This window comes from Glycine max, chromosome 18, assembly GCF_000004515.6.
Source record: "Glycine max cultivar Williams 82 chromosome 18, Glycine_max_v4.0, whole genome shotgun sequence".
Taxonomy (NCBI): Eukaryota; Viridiplantae; Streptophyta; class Magnoliopsida; order Fabales; family Fabaceae; genus Glycine; species Glycine max.
In genome coordinates this window covers 19,298,541-19,316,662 of record NC_038254.2, presented here as the reverse complement: position 1 = coordinate 19,316,662, position 18,122 = coordinate 19,298,541, and the positions used below count along the sequence as shown (strand labels likewise).

At 35.8% G+C, this 18,122-nt stretch overlaps 3 protein-coding genes and 1 pseudogene across 8 annotated transcripts; 1 reads left to right on the top strand and 3 right to left on the bottom strand.

The window, feature by feature from the left end:
* The first annotated feature begins 534 nt into the window (after positions 1–534).
* LOC100527028 (uncharacterized) lies at positions 535–7,865 on the top strand. Its single transcript, NM_001250608.1, is given in 3 exon segments — positions 535–690; positions 1,262–1,460; positions 7,445–7,865. Coding segments are annotated over 2 exon segments (354 nt in total). The 5' UTR covers positions 535–690; positions 1,262–1,280; the 3' UTR covers positions 7,619–7,865.
* On the bottom strand, positions 7,848–9,565 carry LOC113000132 (gluconokinase-like; annotated as a pseudogene).
* On the bottom strand, positions 8,738–14,143 carry LOC100775946 (putative pentatricopeptide repeat-containing protein At3g25970). Of its 6 annotated transcripts, none has more exons than XM_041012338.1 (3): positions 10,112–14,143; positions 9,916–10,005; positions 8,738–9,433 (listed from the first exon to the last, which is right to left on the bottom strand). In XM_041012338.1, the coding sequence occupies exon 1, from the start codon at positions 12,486–12,488 to the stop codon at positions 10,377–10,379; it is 2,112 nt and encodes a 703-aa protein (XP_040868272.1). In that variant the 5' UTR covers positions 12,489–14,143; the 3' UTR covers positions 8,738–9,433; positions 9,916–10,005; positions 10,112–10,376. The 6 variants fall into 6 exon arrangements, with proteins under 6 accessions (XP_040868272.1, XP_040868273.1, XP_040868269.1 ...); XM_041012339.1 differs by having other exon boundaries at positions 9,916–9,989; XM_041012335.1 differs by having other exon boundaries at positions 9,916–14,143.
* Positions 14,144–14,396: 253 nt separating this feature from the next.
* LOC100775407 (gluconokinase) lies at positions 14,397–16,584 on the bottom strand. Its single transcript, XM_003551134.5, has 4 exons — positions 16,434–16,584; positions 16,302–16,344; positions 15,200–15,279; positions 14,397–15,083 (listed from the first exon to the last, which is right to left on the bottom strand). The coding sequence occupies exons 1-4, from the start codon at positions 16,447–16,449 to the stop codon at positions 14,641–14,643; spliced, it is 582 nt and encodes a 193-aa protein (XP_003551182.2). The 5' UTR covers positions 16,450–16,584; the 3' UTR covers positions 14,397–14,640.
* Positions 16,585–18,122: the final 1,538 nt, after the last annotated feature.

The following is an 18,122-nucleotide window of genomic DNA, read 5'->3' as shown; positions in this document are numbered from 1 at the left end:
TATAATTAGTTTGATTTAGTTACATATAAATCCATCACATATGACAATTTTTTTGTTTATATTTGAGTAAAAACATTTAAATCCTTTCAAATTTATTTATTATTTTGTATACACAAATATAATGAGAGTATTCATACTTCAAAATTTACAATAAAGGAAGGAAGTTAACAATATTGACAAAGGCAAGACATGTTATTGCAAACAATATTTGTACGCATGCCACTTATAGATAAATTAAAAAAAAAACCTTATAAGTGCTTACTAGTCTCATATAGGAACGAAACTCACCCCAAATTTCTTTCCAATAAATTACACAATTCTGCCTTATTCTAATATCAAAAATAAAATTCCAAAAGAATTGAGAAGAAAAAAAACAAGGGACAAAAAATCTATGGGCTGAAATAAAAGAACAGAAAGTGGGACACAACATGGGCCCAATGAAAGTCCCTTTCTTAATTATTCAACTAGGAGCTTAAGACCCAAAATGAGTTTTCAACTTGGTTCACTCACGCATTCATTCACCTTTCGCGTGTGGCTTCGTCTCACTGTCACTGCCGAATGACATTGGTGATGGCTTCGTAGTTCATAGTAGTAGCAGAAGAAAACGAAACTCTCAAACCAAGCGAAACTATGGGCATATAACTGAGAGAAGAATATATCAATATCATCTCCAAATACGACGTCGTTCAGGTACACCTTCTCAATTCTCATTATGTGGTTCCGTTTCGATTATATATATTCCCAATTAATTAGTTTTTGGTCTGAATTTTTTTTTTACAAACTTCATACTATAAGGACCTTTTTTTCTTAATTATTTTAGCGTTGTGATTTTAGCATAAAAACAGAATAACAGGATTCAAGAGAATAACAGAAAAAAAACAAACCCAAGAGGTGTGTTTCTTGTGTACATCATTGTTTTGTCTTTTTGTATTCCTGTTGCTTGTTCTTGACTCTGAATTTCCATATTTTTTTTTCTTCTAATGATATGAAATTGCGTTTCCCATTGGGAACCTTCGTTGAAAAGCCTAAATTTGAAAATCAGGGAATGACAATTCATTGCAAAGGGATTGAAATGAAAAACAAGTGTTTGGTTTGGATTAAATTTTGAGGAAATGATTATTGTGTAGATTTGAAAGCTTTTTCAAGAAGCTCACAAAAAAAAAAGTAATTGAAATGAGCTTAAACTAATGTGAGTGAATTCCATTTCTCAAACTGAGTAATTGGATATAGTAGGATTATTTTTGGGTGTGTGTGGTGTCAGGTTGGGGTTTTAGCACAAGATGTCGCTGCGAATAAAGGCGGTAGTAGATAAGTTTGTCCAAGAGTTGCAGGAAGCGTTGGATGCTGATATTCAGGATAGGATCATGAAGGACAGAGAAATGCAAAGTTACATTGAGGAGCGGGAACGAGAGGTTGCTGAGCGTGAAGCTGCTTGGAAGGCTGATCTTTCTCGTCGTGAGGTATCTAACAAATAACCATTTCTCTGAAATTCTTAATCCTTTTAGTTTTTCGTACTTTAATGTGCGCTCTCCTATGTTAGGGAAACTAAAGAGAGAGAGCTGAGAAAGAAAGATGGAATACTAACACAGATGATGAAAGAATGACTTATTCTTATTATATTTTTCAACAGAATGCTTTTACACACTACTTATAGTAGTTGTCCACTTACTAGTCAAAACTAATCACACTAAGCTTTTATACTACACACTACTTAACACTCCTCCTTAGTACAAAAGCTTATAGAAAAAAAACTCAGACACCTGCAGAATTAACAACACACATCATCTTCCTGAGCATCTTGAACCTGTCAATCTTCAAAGCCTTGGTCATAATATCTGCTACCTGCAAATCTGTCTTACAGTGCTTCAAATCAATTTTGCCTTTGTTCACTTGATCTCTCAAGAAGTGGAACTTAGTTTCTATGTGTTTACTTCTGCCATGTGAGACTGGATTTTTGGCCAAATCTATAGCAGATTTGTTGTCCACCAACAGCTCCACATTTCCACTCATCTTCACATTCAATTCTTCCAGCAAGTATGTAATCCAATTGGCCTGACAAGCAGCATTACAAGCAGAAATATATTCTGCTTCACATGTGGAAAGAGCAATCACATCCTGCTTCTTTGAGCACCAACAAATTGGAACCCCAGAAAGAAAGAATACATAACCCATTGTACTCCTCCTATCCACCTTGTCCCCACACCAGTCCGAGTCTGAATAGGCTACAAGCTGTAGACAAACCTTCTCTTTTTGATATGGGAATAGAATTCCAAAACTAGCAGTGCCTTGTAGATACCTCAGTATCCTTTTGGCTGCAACCAAGTGAGATTTTCTAGGATCACTCATGAACCTACTCACCACTCCCACACTATATGAAATGTCAGGTCTTGTGTGGCACACAAACCTTAAGCACCCCACAATCTGCCTGTACATTGTGCAATCAACCTTGTCCTCCTCAGTGGAACTTTCAAGCTTCACATTCATATCAGCTGGGGTCTCTGCAGAATTGCAGCCTTTCATGTTGAACTTCTTCAACATATCAATCACATACTTCCTTTGCAGCATGAATGTTCCACAATTAGTCCTTAGAAATTCAATGCCTAAGAAGTAAGTGAGCAGTCCCAAGTCAGTCATTTCAAACTCTTGACTGAGCTGCTTCTTGACTCGATCAATCAACTTCACATCACTACCTGTAATAAGTAGATCATCAACATACAAGCAAATGATTGTGATATCTCCAGCTCCCTCTTGCTTGACATATAAACCATGTTCAACAGTGCACTTAACAAAGCCCACATGACTAAGAAAGGAATCAATCCTTTTGTTCCAAGCTCGAGGGGCTTGCTTTAATCCATATAAAACCTTCTTCAGCCTAAACACCTTTTCTTCCTCACCTTTCCTCTCATATCCAGGTGGCTGCATGATGTAAACTTCCTCATCTAGTGGACCATTGAGAAATGCTGACTTAACATCTAATTGCCAGAGATCCCAATGATTTAGATTTGCTAAAGCCACAATGAGTCTAATTGTCTCAAATCTAGCAACTGGTGCAAACACCTCTTTATAATCAATGCCTTGCTCCTGAAGAAACCCTCTAGCCACTAATCTAGCTTTGTGCTTAGATATAGTGCCATCTGGATTGAGTTTGGTCTTGTAGACCCATTTCACTGAAATAGGATTCTTATTCTGAGGTAAAACCACCAATTCCCATGTCTTATTCCTTTCAATTGATTCAATTTCTTCAGCCATAGCTTTCCTCCATACCTCACTATTGATGGCTTCATCAAAGCTGACTGACTCTATGTCAGATTGGAGTGCTAAATGGATCAAATCACCATCATTAGTCACTGCATTATCAGGAAACAACTCATAATCTTGCAGTCTCACTGGTTGTTGTCTATTTCTTACTGGTCTTCCTCTGACTCCTGTTGGGGATGCATCATGATTGAACCTTGTAGGATCATTAATCACCTCAGAGTTATCCCAACTGAGCTGCACTTGTCTTCTTGAAACACTGAAATTTTCAGTATAATCCTTCCATGATCTTTGTTCATCCACATAGACATCTCTGCTGTACACAATTTGATGTGCATTAGGATCATACAGTCTATATGAGCCTGTGGGATTATACCCAACAAAAATCATCACCTCTGACTTGGAATCCAATTTCTTCCTTCTCTGGTCGGGAACATGTTTGAAACACAATGATCCAAACACTTTGAAGTGACTCACAGATGGTTTCCTTCCAGTCCAGGCTTCCTCAGGGACCATGCCAATGAGCCTTTGTGTTGGATACCTATTAAGAACATAGGCAGCAATTGTAGCAGCTTCCCCCCAAAATCTGTGAGGAAGTTGCTTGCTTCTTAGCATGCTTCTCACCATGTTAAGCACAGTCCTATTCCTCCTCTCAGCAATACCATTATGCTGAGGAGTATAGGGTGTTGTTATCTCATGAACAATGCCATGTTCCTTGCAATAATTGGACATCTCTGTAGAGCAAAACTCTCCTCCATCTGTTCTCAGAATTTTAATGCTTCTCCCTGACTGCTTTTCAACCATACTTTTAAATATTTTAAAAGTCTCAAACACTTCACTCTTGAGCTTCAGCATATACAACCATAATTTCCTACTGAATTCATCAACAAAGCTCACAAAGTACTTGTTGTTCCCAAGTGAAGGTGTATCAAAAGGACCACAACAATCAGAGTATACAACATCCAACAAATTCTGAGACCTAGAGTGTGTAAAGTTGCTGAATGAACTTCTAGGTTGTTTGCTAAAGATGCAATTTTCACATACCTTTTTTGGAATAGTAATAGATGGCAGACCACGAACCATGCCTTTGGATCTTAACATGTTCATTCCTTTGAAATTCAAATGCCCTAGCCTGAGATGCCAAAGCCAAGTATCACTATCCAGAATTTCAGCTGACATACACTGAGATTCAGTGACTGAAAGATCCACTTGAAAGGTTCTGTTCTGGGCAAGTGGGATCTTCAACATTCTCTTCCCTTGTTGATCAAACAACTCCAGAACTCCTTCTTCACATTTCAGTTTGAATCCTTTTTCAACCAATTGACCAATGCTCACCAGATTACTCTTCATACCTGGAACAAACAAGACATCTGAGAGGAGAGCATTGCTTCCATCCTTCTTAGATATCAGGACATCTCCCATTCCTTGAGCAGCAATTGTTCTATTGTTAGCTAATCGAATGACACTTCTTTTTGAATCATCAAAATTTACTAGCCAATTCCTATGCCCTGTCATGTGATTCGAGCAACCAGAATCCAAATACCATGTTCTTGAACTGCCAGAATCTGAATTGGTGGTCATCATCATCATCACAGGAGGATCTTCATCAAGATCGCCATCATCTTTGAGCAAATTGGCTTCATCACCACCATGTCCATCATGATGATTTCCTTGGGCAGGGGCATTACACTCAGAGGAGAAATGACCAATCTTGTTACAATTGTAACACCTCAGCTTCTTGCGATCAATCACTTTCTTCTTGCCCCGATACCTTTGATTTCCCCCATTTCTACGCCCTGATGATTCAACTGGCTCTTGATCAGACTTTGAGGGTTCATGATTTCCAGAACCCTTTCCTGATGAACTCTTGTATTCTTTGCCTTTCACTTTGCCCCTATTGTTACCTTTGCGGTGAAAATCGTTCTTTCGTGAAGACTGGGCCTGATCCGAAGCTCTACCTGTGGTACGCTCTAGTAGGCGTTGTTCGTGAGCTTCGAGGGAACCTTGAAGCGCAGCAATCGTTATGGACTCCACCTTCCCGGATTCTTCCATGGCAACAACCACATGGTCGAATCTTGGAGCCAAACACCGCAAGATCTTCTCAACAATCGTCAAGGTCTTCAATTCCTCGCCGTATGCCTTCATCGCATTCGTGAGGACAAGCACGCGGTGGAAGAACGCTGCAATGGTCTCGGAGTCCTCCATCGCCATCAGCTCGTATTGCCGTCGCATTGTCTGCAATTTCACCTTCTTAACCTTCGCCGCTCCCTCATTCGCCGTTTCCAGGATTTCCCAAGCCGCATGAGCACTGGATGCCTCAGCGATCTTCTCAAAATGGGCTTCATCTACGCATTGATGAAGAATGTACATCGCCTTGCAGTCCCGCTTCTTGTTCTCCTTGAAGGCGGTGCGTTCTGCAGCGGTGGGTGCTTCGCCGAGCGCCGGGAATCCCTCCTCCACAATCTCTAGAACCTCTTGATACCCAAGAATCACGCGCATCTGGATGCACCACCGGCTCCAGTTCTTGCCGTCGAGGATGGGAAGGGTTGTGGGGAGAGAGATGGCTGAGCTTTTCTGGGCCATGGTCACAGATCACAAATGGATCTTGATTTGGCTCTTGATACCACTTTGTTAGGGAAACTAAAGAGAGAGAGCTGAGAAAGAAAGATGGAATACTAACACAGATGATGAAAGAATGACTTATTCTTATTATATTTTTCAACAGAATGCTTTTACACACTACTTATAGTAGTTGTCCACTTACTAGTCAAAACTAATCACACTAAGCTTTTATACTACACACTACTTAACATCCTAGTGGGATAAGACTATTGTTGTTGTTGTAATTTTCACTCTGCATTTCCTTTCCTATATGGATTGGCAGAGGAAGGTAATGAACAAAATGCAAAGCTCTGATCTCTCACTATGTAACAACCTAAATTTGTCACTGCTGCTTTAATATTTTAAGTCTTTGACTCTACCTGAGCTAAGTCCAGGTGGAGTGAAATTAAGTATCATTTATGCATACTAAATAACTATTAAACTCTCTCTCCTTAGCTTCTATTTTTGGTTCAAGGGAGGACTCATCACAGAGGTGGACCTTGGAGGAATCCCATAGGGGCATGGGAAGGGGATGGACTGCATTAGGGTTTGAACCCATGTTATTTGTCCTACATCTTTACTACCTGTGTTGTGTCATTGGGACACTCCCCATAGCTTTGCCTCTAATCGTTTTTACTTATAATTTTTTCATTGTTATGCAGACTACTGATAAAAGTTGCACCCAAATTATATTGTTACTGTTTCTGTAAGGCTCTAGTACATTATAAAGCAAAGTGACTTTTAGGCACTAGGCATTGTGCGAAATGATTCTTAACTATCACATTCTGAGGTAGATTCATTTGAGCTTTTTGGTACCGCCTATATTAATATTGATGCAATTTTAGCAAACTGCTTCTGAAATTGAAAAAAGAAAGCAATGTGGCTTTTATGCTCCAAGCACTATATGTAGAAAGGATTCTTTAACCATCACAAGCTGAATAAATGAAGCTTTCTAGCGCTCTAAATATGTCTACTAAGTGTTTGCTACATGATAAACCCCTTGATGGGAGTGATGGTTCAAATAGTGATCGTGGAACAAATCTAGATATAAACAAATTGCCTGAAATTTGAAGCAAGAGATAACAAATATAACTAACAGTTGCTTCATGGTTGCAAGAAACAAAATAAATGTATAATATAAAAAAATGAAATTAAGAATTAAACAGGTGGCATAGTTAGCCTTTAGAATCTGATATATGCCCTTAAAAGTTAATTTTAGATCTAAATTTGAAATTCCTTTGCCCTTAGAGTCTGCCTCTGGGATGTTGTTTTAGTGATCACTGTTCTTGCATTCAAGTTATCACATGGTCACCAGATAAGGCTTTCTGGACAGCACTTTTTAATGTTTCAATTAATGAATAATAACATGCTTCTCTATGTTCTGTAAAGATTTGTGCATATTACTGTGAAGCATAAATATTGTTGCACTTGTGAAAGAGAAAAAAGGGGAAGAGAAGTTGAAATTGACTGATTATTCTAACAATATTTCCATTCATCAAACAGATATTTCTATTTATGATCCTGCTATTAAAGAAAATAAAATAAAATAAACAACTCCTTCGTTTCCCTCAATTTTTTAATGTTCCAGGCAGAAATTGCTCGTCAAGAAGCAAGGCTGAAGATGGAGAGAGACAATCTAGAGAAAGAGAAAAGTGTCTTAATGGGAACTGCATCAAATCAAGATAACCAAGATGGAGCTCTTGAAATTACAGTAAGTGGTGAAAAGTACCGTTGCCTCAGATTTGCCAAGGCAAAAAAATAAGGCTTTGCTGGGGTGACAAAAAGGAAAAGTATGATTTTGACTTCTCTCCCCCAGGGCTAGTGCTGTCGAGGAATCACCTGAAATGCCAAGCTCAGTTTAAGTACTTCTAGGATTAATTATTGAAATTTAACTGTTTAGTTGTGGTTTATAATTCCTGTTAGATTTGAGTTAAGTGTCATGACTTCCTCAATTAAATTTTTATTTCATTCTTTTCTGTGATGGTGTTGATGCTGTTTGCTGAAATTATGTTTCCGGGTAAATTATTTATGACATTAGCTAAATTTAGTTACCAATTTTAACATCATGCAGAAAATTATTGTATGAAAAGGGAGACTAAATTGGTGAATTAAATTTCAGGAAGATCGATTTAATGAGTTGGGATAAATATGAAAGACTATTTTTGCAATTAAGTCTATAAATTAAACAAATATTGATGCATTAGTATCCAAGGGTGATGGTACAGAACTCGGTTCCATTTTGAGGGACCATAGGGGCCAAGTGCTTGCTTGCACAACCCAGCACTATAAAAGTTCTTTCCAATCAAAACTTGTGATGGGGAATCATGATGGCTGCCCAACCATGTCTTACTTAAGTCACCTTTGAAATAGATTGCAGACAGCTATTGTAAGTCTGGTCATGAAACAAGTTATTTCCATGGAATAGTTAAAGAATGTCAGTCTCATGCACTTTGGACTCTTTCTCTCTCTCCTATACCAAATGCTGTGGCAACATGGCAGCAAGATAGCTAAATTAGCTTTTTCAGTAACATCCAATTCATTCTTTAAAAAAAAATGATAGAACCAAGCTAAATTGTGATTTAAATTATCTGGGGTTTTAGTTTGGACGATGTACTATCACATTGTAACTTAATAGTGTACAATTGTCACGTCATTTAAATTAATTAAAGACTAAATTGCACTAACTACTAAAGAAATAGAATGGCATGAATCAATCCGGGGAATGTGAAAAATTCATATTTACAGCTTGATCTTTTTTTCCTATTGGTTATCCTGCTCTGAACCAGTCTCTCCCCCTTTTAGGCATAATCTTACTCTTCCTTTTTTTTGTACAAACTATTTGAAACCTGAAATAATGATGCCATGTTATTAATGAGTTCAATACAATCATGATTGAACAGCCCTGAAACTGGTGCATGTTTACAATGGCTTGGGGTCTCAAAGTAGCATCAACTCTAAGTACTGCCTCAGAAGTCAGAACATCAATCTTAAGTAAATCTAACTGAGATTGCAGAACAGATGCAGACTCATGCAGGCATATAATGTTTCCCTTCTGCAGCTCTCTTATTTACTTGAACACTAAGCACTCCAGCAGGAGCATCCAAGAGAATGAAGTTAACACCACTTGCATAAGTCCCCCATTCATAACCAGGGTCACTGATCTAAGCATTTCTCTATATTGATTCCTCAAAGCAGAACGACCAAGAATCAGACCCTTTTTGTTAATTAAGTATTCGTTTATGGTATCACATAGTGATTCAAGCCCGACATTCGGTCTTCATCCGTAAGTGCCAGTGGGATTCCCATTCGCATCTTTTCTGTTGTATTGGAAGAAGTGAGATGAAAACAAAGTAAAAAAAGAAAAGAAAAGAAAAGAAAGAATGAAAAACAGATAGAAACAAGTTCCTTATCGAGGGTTAATCAACGTGCCTACCTGTTCTATCAGCCAAATATGCATTGAAATATGTGCAATTGTGTATACTCATATATATACACACCTTTGTTTGATTCAGAATGAAAATCATCAGCATCAAGATACTTGTATTTCATCTCTTTTTCCAACCTCCGACCAATTGTGCTGTTGAATAAATATCCGATAGATAAGTTTTGCAACAAAAAATGTTAACCAACCAGTGCCGTTCAACAGCTTGAAAATGGTTAAATGTCCCACATATCATCACGAGAGCAAGCAATCACTTGCAAAAGCCATATTTAAGAATAATCATCCTTTTTCTATACATATATATAAAAAATTTGTCATGCCTTTCGATGATGATAACTAATATCCTAGGTAGATAAAGGCTATCTACTAAGTAATGAAAGAGTTCAACAAGATCTGCAGGCATTTTCACAAATTTAACGTACATAACACTAGAAGTGTCTGCTACTGTCCTTTGCAGGGAGGAGGGAAGTATTTTTTGGATATTGACCACAGGTATTTTTCGCAAAAAATAATCTTGTTCAAACTAGGTAGGATAACTGTGAACTCGGTAGGATAACCGTCAGCATTAATGAATTTAATTGGTATACAAAATGAAGGGAAAATAGTGGATCATTTACCCTTGTTTGAAGCCATATTAATGTATATGATTGGGATGCAGAGATCAGAAATTGTATATCTTGACTTTGGGAACCTGAACAAAAGAGAGCCTGGAAAAATATATATTATATGTGCACAAAGAAAATGATAAAGTTCACAATCACATGCATTTTGCAGCCAACGTGGTTTGCACCAAATAAAATGAGGTAAGATTACCTCTCTTAACGTTGCGTGCCTTATCAGAATTTAAGTCTTCACTGAACTGTGATTGTCATTGTAGTTGTCGTTGTGGAATGTGGATATACGTAGGATCCAACTCATCCCATCAAGTTATACCGATCAATTGTAACTGCAACTGATTTTGCCTAGTATGGGTTTTAAAAATTAGATCTCAGTGACAAAGTTCATATCACATCTTGTGAAGACTCTGTACACCATCCTTGAAAGCTTCCAACGAAATCCAACAAACAAAATACAAGAATCATAAGAACTTTTGATCATCATAAACATCTAGATTATCTAAACTTTGCAGTAACATTTGATCGACAAAATTATCAAATAACTTAATTCCCTCATTTAGTTGTTGTAGTAGTATGTATATCTCTTCACATTGGGGATGGGAATGATCTTCAGCGTTGAAAGCATGCACATTATTTTTCACTTCTATCCAACTCCAACCTGGAACCTTTTTCACTCCCCTTTCTCGCATCATCCTTGTTACACTAGCCTTCTCACCCCACATCTTGAAGCGCCCATACATTTCAGAGAGTATAACATATGTGCAGTGCTCCTCAGGCTCCAGCTCTAACAAAATTTTTGCTATTTGACTAGCCAATTCAATATCACCACAAAATCTACAAGCACCTAATAAAGTTTTCAACACCATTGCATCAGGTTCAAAAGGCATTGTTTCAACCAAAGCTGTTGCCTTCTTAAGATGCCCTGCCCTACCATAGAGATCAATTGCACAAGCATAGTGCTCCTGTCGTGGTGGAATACCAAAATCAGACTCCATAGACTCTATAAAGTTGCAGCCTTCTTCTACCAGCCCATTATGACTACATGCAGTTAGAACTGCAACAAAGGTTATATGATCAAGTTTCACCTTTCTCTCTTTCATCATGTAAAAGAGGTCAAGTGCAATGTTTCCTTGTCCATGTTGTGCATACCCAAAGATGATTGAATTCCAAACAATTGCATTGTCTTTGGAAGTTGCTTCAAAAGATTTCCTAGCATCTTCTATGATCCCACATTTAGAATACATGAAGATCAACGAACTCCCGACATAACTATTGGTATCAAAACCTACTTTAAGTGCTAAGACATGAAATTGTTGACCTAACTGTAAAGTTGCTAAATCTGAGCATGATCTTATGACAGCTGAAAAAGTATAGTGGTCAATTTCTATGACCAGACATCTCATCTGTAAAAATAACCTCAAGGCATCTTCACTCAAACCAACTTGTACATATCCTGCCAAAATGGAGTTCCAAGTGCAACAATCTTTGAGATCCATGGAAAAGAAGATTCTTAATGCATCTTCCATGCACCTATCATTAAATCTGATATACATGGAAATCAAAGCATTGGAAACTGGCACAGAATTGTCAAGACCCCTTTTTATCACCAACCCATGTAAACATTTTCCACAGGTTTTATGCTCTTGCACAGAACAAGCACCGACAATCCCAGTGTAAGTATAAGCATCAGGCTCAAACCCAAAATTCTGCATATCAAGGAAAACTTTAAATGCAAGATCTTCTTTCTCATGCATCAAGTAAGCACCAAGCATGGAATTCCATGTAACCAGATCACGACACAACACAGCACCATCAAATACTCTCTCAGCATCTTGCAAAGAGCAGCACTCTGAATATGCCGTGATAGTGGCATTGCAGACAGTGTTAAACAATTCCAGCCCATGTTTCACAATTTTACAATGCAACTGCATTGTCAACTTATAAAACATGGCATTATCAAGCAATGTTAAAAGTGGAGACACTGTGCCATCATCAATCTCTACACCTTCAAGCTCCATACAACTTAGCACCCAAAATGCCATGTCACAATCACCAACTCGAGAATAACTGGCAACAAGTGTATTCCACGACACATAATTGCGCTCTGGCATGCTCTGGAACACAACATATCCATCGTCAACTCTCCCACACTTGGCATACATATCCAAGAGGGCACTACCAGAAAACACGTTTTCTGATAGCCCCACCTTGAGCATAACAGAATGAAGTTGTTGCCCTAGCTTGAGCTTGCCAACATAGGCAACACCCTTGAGAATGCTTCCAAATGTGCGGCTGTCAAATGCATGTGTAGACCTTCTCATGGCACCGAGGAGTTGCCATGTGGTGTCCAGGTCACCGGAACTTGCAAAAGCGGAAATTATGGCATTCCAAGACACGGTGTCTCTGTGGGGCATTTCGTCGAACACTTGGTGAGCAGAATTTAACTCGGTGCATTTTGCATACGAAGTTATGAGGTTGTTGGCAGTGTAAGGATCTGCGATGGAGCCTAACTTGATTGCTCGGCAATGGGTTGCTATGAGGCCAAGCAAAGTGAGGGAGTGCAACCTCTTCATTCAAAGAGACGATAGCGTGGTTTTAAAATACATAAGATTTTGATGCCCATAATGGAATTTGAATGAGACAGTGAAAGAGGTCTTAATTAACCAAAACGTTGCGTTCCCAGGTTTTAGTTTCAAATTGCACCAAAAATTACGAGTTTTGAAGGCTACCAAGACGTTGGTCATGGTACGGACGGGCTTTGTTTTCATCCATTAAAACCCAAATTCAGTTTTGAACTTGGTTCTTGCATTTTTGTCTCACTGTGCTCAATGGTTATGGCTTCGGAGTTGTATCAGAAAACGAAACCCTCAAACATGAGCATATGTCAGCCTTAAGTGAGAGAAGAATATATCAATATCATCTCCAAACACGACATCGTTCAGGTACACCTTCTCAATTCTCATGCCTTTTACTACTACTAGTATTAGGGTGTCTTTGGTTTAAACTTTAAAGTCATGACTTCAAAAAAAAAAAAAAAAAGATGTAAAAGAAAGAAGAAGATGTATTTAGTTTAAAGAATGGAAATATAAAAATAAAAAATAGAAGTGAATTTTTTTAATTAAAGTAGAGAAGATGTATTAGTTTAAAGAATGGAAATATAAAAATTGAAAATAGAAGACAAATTTTTTAATCAAAGTAGAATATAAAAGATATATGTTTCACATGAAAAATACAAAATTTATCTTATATTTTTCTTCTTCTATCCTAAACTAAACACAATCTTATTATTATTATTACGAGGTTATATAGTTTCATAATTAGTTCTTGAAAACTTAGTTTTAACTTAATTGAATTTCACAAATTGCAAATTATAGAGGATTTTTGTTATAGGGAATAAAAGAAAAAAAAAAACAACAAAGGTGTGTTTCTTGTATACATCATTGTTAGATTTTCAATTAAATTTTTTAATTTCAGTTTTGCGCGGATGGAGTTGATGCCTTGTTTTGCTGAAATTGTTTACAACATTAGCTAAATTTAGTAACCAATTTTAATGTCATGCAGAGGATTTTTGTATGAAAAGTATATAACGTTGCAACTTCTTTTTTTCATTGAAAAAAAGAGTAATACTTGCAAGTACAATGAAGTTAGAGGAGAGATTCAACAAATTTTACTGGTTTGTAGGTCATTTGCCAATTAAGTTATACAGTTCCAAGTTTATGAACTTTACAAAAACAAGTCAAAATTAAGGATTGAACCAAACTCTCTGGTAGTTGAAATGTGTCTAGTCCTAGAAAAAATGAACTGGCGGTAGTTCTTGGAATTAAGGCAATGGAGAGTCACCAGAAATATTTCAGTCTTCGTGCCTTAATAGATCATAATAACAAATATTCAACTGTCTGGGATATGGAGGTATAAATTAAGCAAATATTGTTGCATCAGTATCCAAGGATGGTGTTACATGAGACTTGGCATCATTTTCAAGGATCATAGTGGCCAGGTACCTGCTTGTGCAACCAAGAACTATCAAAGTTGTTTCCAACCAAAGCTTGCAAAGGCGATAAGGAATGTGATGGGGAATCATGATGGCTTCCCAAACAGTCACGGCAAGCCTGGTGGCAAGACAAGTCAGGAAAAAGAAGCTATCTCCATTGAATAGTTAATGAATGTCAAATTGTCAGTCTTATGCACTTACTTTGGCCTTTTTGTTGGGCAATATGGTAGCACACAACTGACACTAGTTAAGTTAGCTTTTTCCTTAGACGAGATGTATTTATCCAATCTGATGTACAGTTTTAGGCCAATGTTGAAATTCAATAACATCCAATTCATTCTTCAAAAAACAGAAGGATCAAATCAAACTGAATTGTAACTCAAATTATTTGGTGCTTTAGATTGGACAATACATGATATGTTCCAACTCGATACGTGTTCAATCGCCACATCATTAAAGTTTAATTAAATGATAATAAGAAAAAATTCAGTTACAAAACAATGGTCTATTGAGACATGCAATTTTCTATATATACATCATATGGTGAAAAAGAAATAGAATGGCATGAATCAATCCAGGGAATGTTAAAAATTCATATTTACAGCTTGCTCCTTTTTTACTATTGGTTATCATACTCTGAACCATTCCCTTCAACCTTTCTTTCATGCATAATCCCATTCTTCCATTTATTTGTACAAACTATATTTGAAACCTGAAATAATGATCCCAATTTATCAATGAGGCTCCACAAAATCAACATTGAAACATCCCTGAAACTGGTTCATGTTTAGAATGGTGTTTACAATGGCTTGGGGTCTCAAAGTAGCGTCAACTCTAAGTACTCCCTCAGACTCATCAATCTCAAGCAAATCTAACTGTGATTGCAGAAGAGATGCAGGCATATAATGTTTTCCTTCTGCAGCTCTCTTATTTACTCGAACACTCAGCACTTCAGCAGGAGCATCCAACAGAATGAAGTTGACAGCACTTGCATAAGTCCCCCATTTATAACTAAGGTCACCTGATCTAAGAATTTCTCTATATTCCTTCTTCAAAGCAGAACAGCCAAGAATCAGACCCTTTTTGTTATTTAAGTATTCTTTTATGGCATCGCGTAGCGATTCAAACCATGGCATCCGATCTTCATCTGTAAGTGGGATTCCCATACGCATCTTTTCTGTTGTATTGTAAGAAATGAGGTTGAAAAAAGTTCAAGGAAAAAGGGGATGAAGAAAACATATTGAAACAGTCTTTATGGAGGGTTAATCAAATTGTGCATACTGATATACACACCTTTGTTTGATTCTGAGTGAAAATCATCAGCATCAAGATACTTATATTTCGACTCTTTTTCCAGCTTCCGACCTATTGTGCTGTTGAATAAATATCCATTAGATAAGTTTTACAACAAAAAATCTTAACCAAGCAGTGTCGTTCAACAGCTTGAAATTGATTAAATGTCCCACATATCAAGCAATGACTTGCATAAGCCATATTTAACAAGGATCATCCTTTTTCAATATATATATATATATATATATATATATATATGTATGTATGTATATAAAAGAAATCGTCATGCCTTTATATGTTGAAGTATGTGATAGCAGGCATAATAATATCTATTTTTGGGGCGCTACATAATGATAAATTTTATCACCAAAAGAAGTAGTAATAACTAGTAAGAATGATAATTAATAACCTAGTTAGGTAAAGGCGACCTTCTAAGTAATGAAAGAGTTAAACAAGATTACGTTCCACAGCTGCAGGCATTTTCATAAACTTAACGTACATAACACTAAGTGTCTGCTACTTTCCCTTACAGGGCAGAGGGTGGTAAAAGAATTGGATAGTTAAGGCTCTCCCAAAAATAAATGTTAATAGAAAAATGAGATTTAACTCTTGTAAACTGAGTAAAAGTGCAAAGTGAGAAAATAAAGGTATATTTATCATTGAGGTACAGTTAGTTTAAATTACAAGTACTTTAATTGAGATCAATGGGGAATGCACTTTCACTTTTCATTTTACAAAAGCACCAAGAAGACAAATCTTTCATACATATATTATGACGTCTTTTTTAGTTCTAGCCCCAAAATAACTGTAGTTTAATGCATATGAATCTTTTCTTTTAACTTAAAGTATCCTTCGGCCGGGAGTTAAACACTAATCCTTGAGATGTTTTGATCAACATCTCCTGATAGATTTTTTTCCATACGCACACAAACCTGGGATTGAACCGTTGAAGGGACAAAGTTATGTGTCAATTATGTTATACTATGTAACAATTGGTCCAATCCAGCAAAATAGCATGATAATAACACAAAATGAAATGTAGTGCCTATCTAATTCTTATCTGAAGTTTATTTCATTATATGGATTGGAGTTGGACACTTACGTTTTTCCAGCACCGCTGACACCCATGACCACGATAACTACACCTGTGATGTTTTCGGTTTCAGATATGAATTTAATTGATACACAAAAAATGAAGCAAAACATTGAGGAAGAGAAATAGTGAATCGTTTACCATCGTTTGAAGGCATATTGATCAATTAGATTGGAACGCAGAGATCAGAAATTGTATATTGACTTTTGGAACCTGAAAAATTGAGAGAACCTTGAAAAGTACATAGATATTATATTATATCATATGCACGAAGACAATGAAATAATGTTCACAATCACATGTTTTTTTTTTTTTAGACAACTTCACGTGGTTTCTACCAAATAAAACAAAATATCGTTGTTACCTCTATTGTTTTTTTTTTTTATTTTTTTATTTTTTTTATCAGCATATGTTAATTAGTTTGATAACAAGGGAGAAATCAAATCTAACCTTTTCTTTTTTTTCCTTATTTCTTAACAATCCGACCAATCTTACATCTTATATCTGTTGTTACCTCTATTAACTTTGCGTGTCTTATCAGAATTTAAGTCACGATTGAACTGTGATTGCCGTTACGTAGATCCGATTCATCCCATCAAGTTATGCTAATCCATTGTCACTGCAACTGATTTTGACAACTATGGGTTGTAAAACATTAGATCTGGAGTGCTTTGAACAAAACAAAATCAAATTATACTTTTTTTTCAAGGATGAAATCAAATTATACATTAATTGTTACATTCTTTTGAGATTTTATACTTTATTAATAACGTTTGTCCAATGTTGCACACCATAAGAGTAATTAATTAGGTACTCACTTTCAACTATAAAAAATCAATATTCCTTTAAAAAAAATCAATATATTAATTATTAAGATTCCTTCAAATAAACAATTGTCTATTATTTATTTATTTAATACATTTATTTTCTATAATATCTATTCTTTTAAAATATATATATATATATATATATATATATATATATATATATATAATTACTCATTTAATATTGTTATAACCACAAATACAGGGACAATGGACCCCTAACAATGGTGACAGTAACAACCATAATAGTGATGATAGAGGTGGTGATAATAATGAAAATGAGAACTATAGTATGAGTATAGTTATTATTTTTTAGAAGAGATATTATAAGAAGTGAATTGAATAAATATGAAGTAGATAATTATTAGTAATTAATATATGGATTTTTTTAGTTAAAAGTAAGTAACTAATTATTTTGCGTACAACATTGCACAAATTAGAAAAAAAAAATTCATTATGTAATCTTTTCTCAATTTTTTAAATTAAAGTAAAGTATGCATTTTTACTTTAAATTAATATTTTCTATTATCAGTGAAATAAATTTTTAGATGTAAGGTTGTATATAAATTAGAAATGTATGTAACAAAAAAGAAATGAAAAATAGCAAACTATTTTTTTTTTTGTCTTGGTAAGTTAGTATTGTTGTTAACTTTTAAACGAGTGTTTTCCACTATTTTGATTTATCCAATAACTCTTATGGAATCCATATTTAATCCAATAGAATTTTAGCATTTTTTTTTTACCAATGTAGAATTATTTAATAAAAATTCAAGGTAGGCAAGCAATGGCCCAAATTGAAGAAATTAACAATAAGTCAGACATTAAAGTAGTGTTTATTGTTATTCTAATGCGATTATTGTCACTCTTATTTAACTATTTTTTTTAAAAAAAAATCTTAGTTATTGGTTTAATCGATGAGAATAATATAACATTTTTTTTATAAAGGTGTTGAATAAGAATGATAATAGACAAGACAATAATAATAGATACTCACGTTGGGTACAAG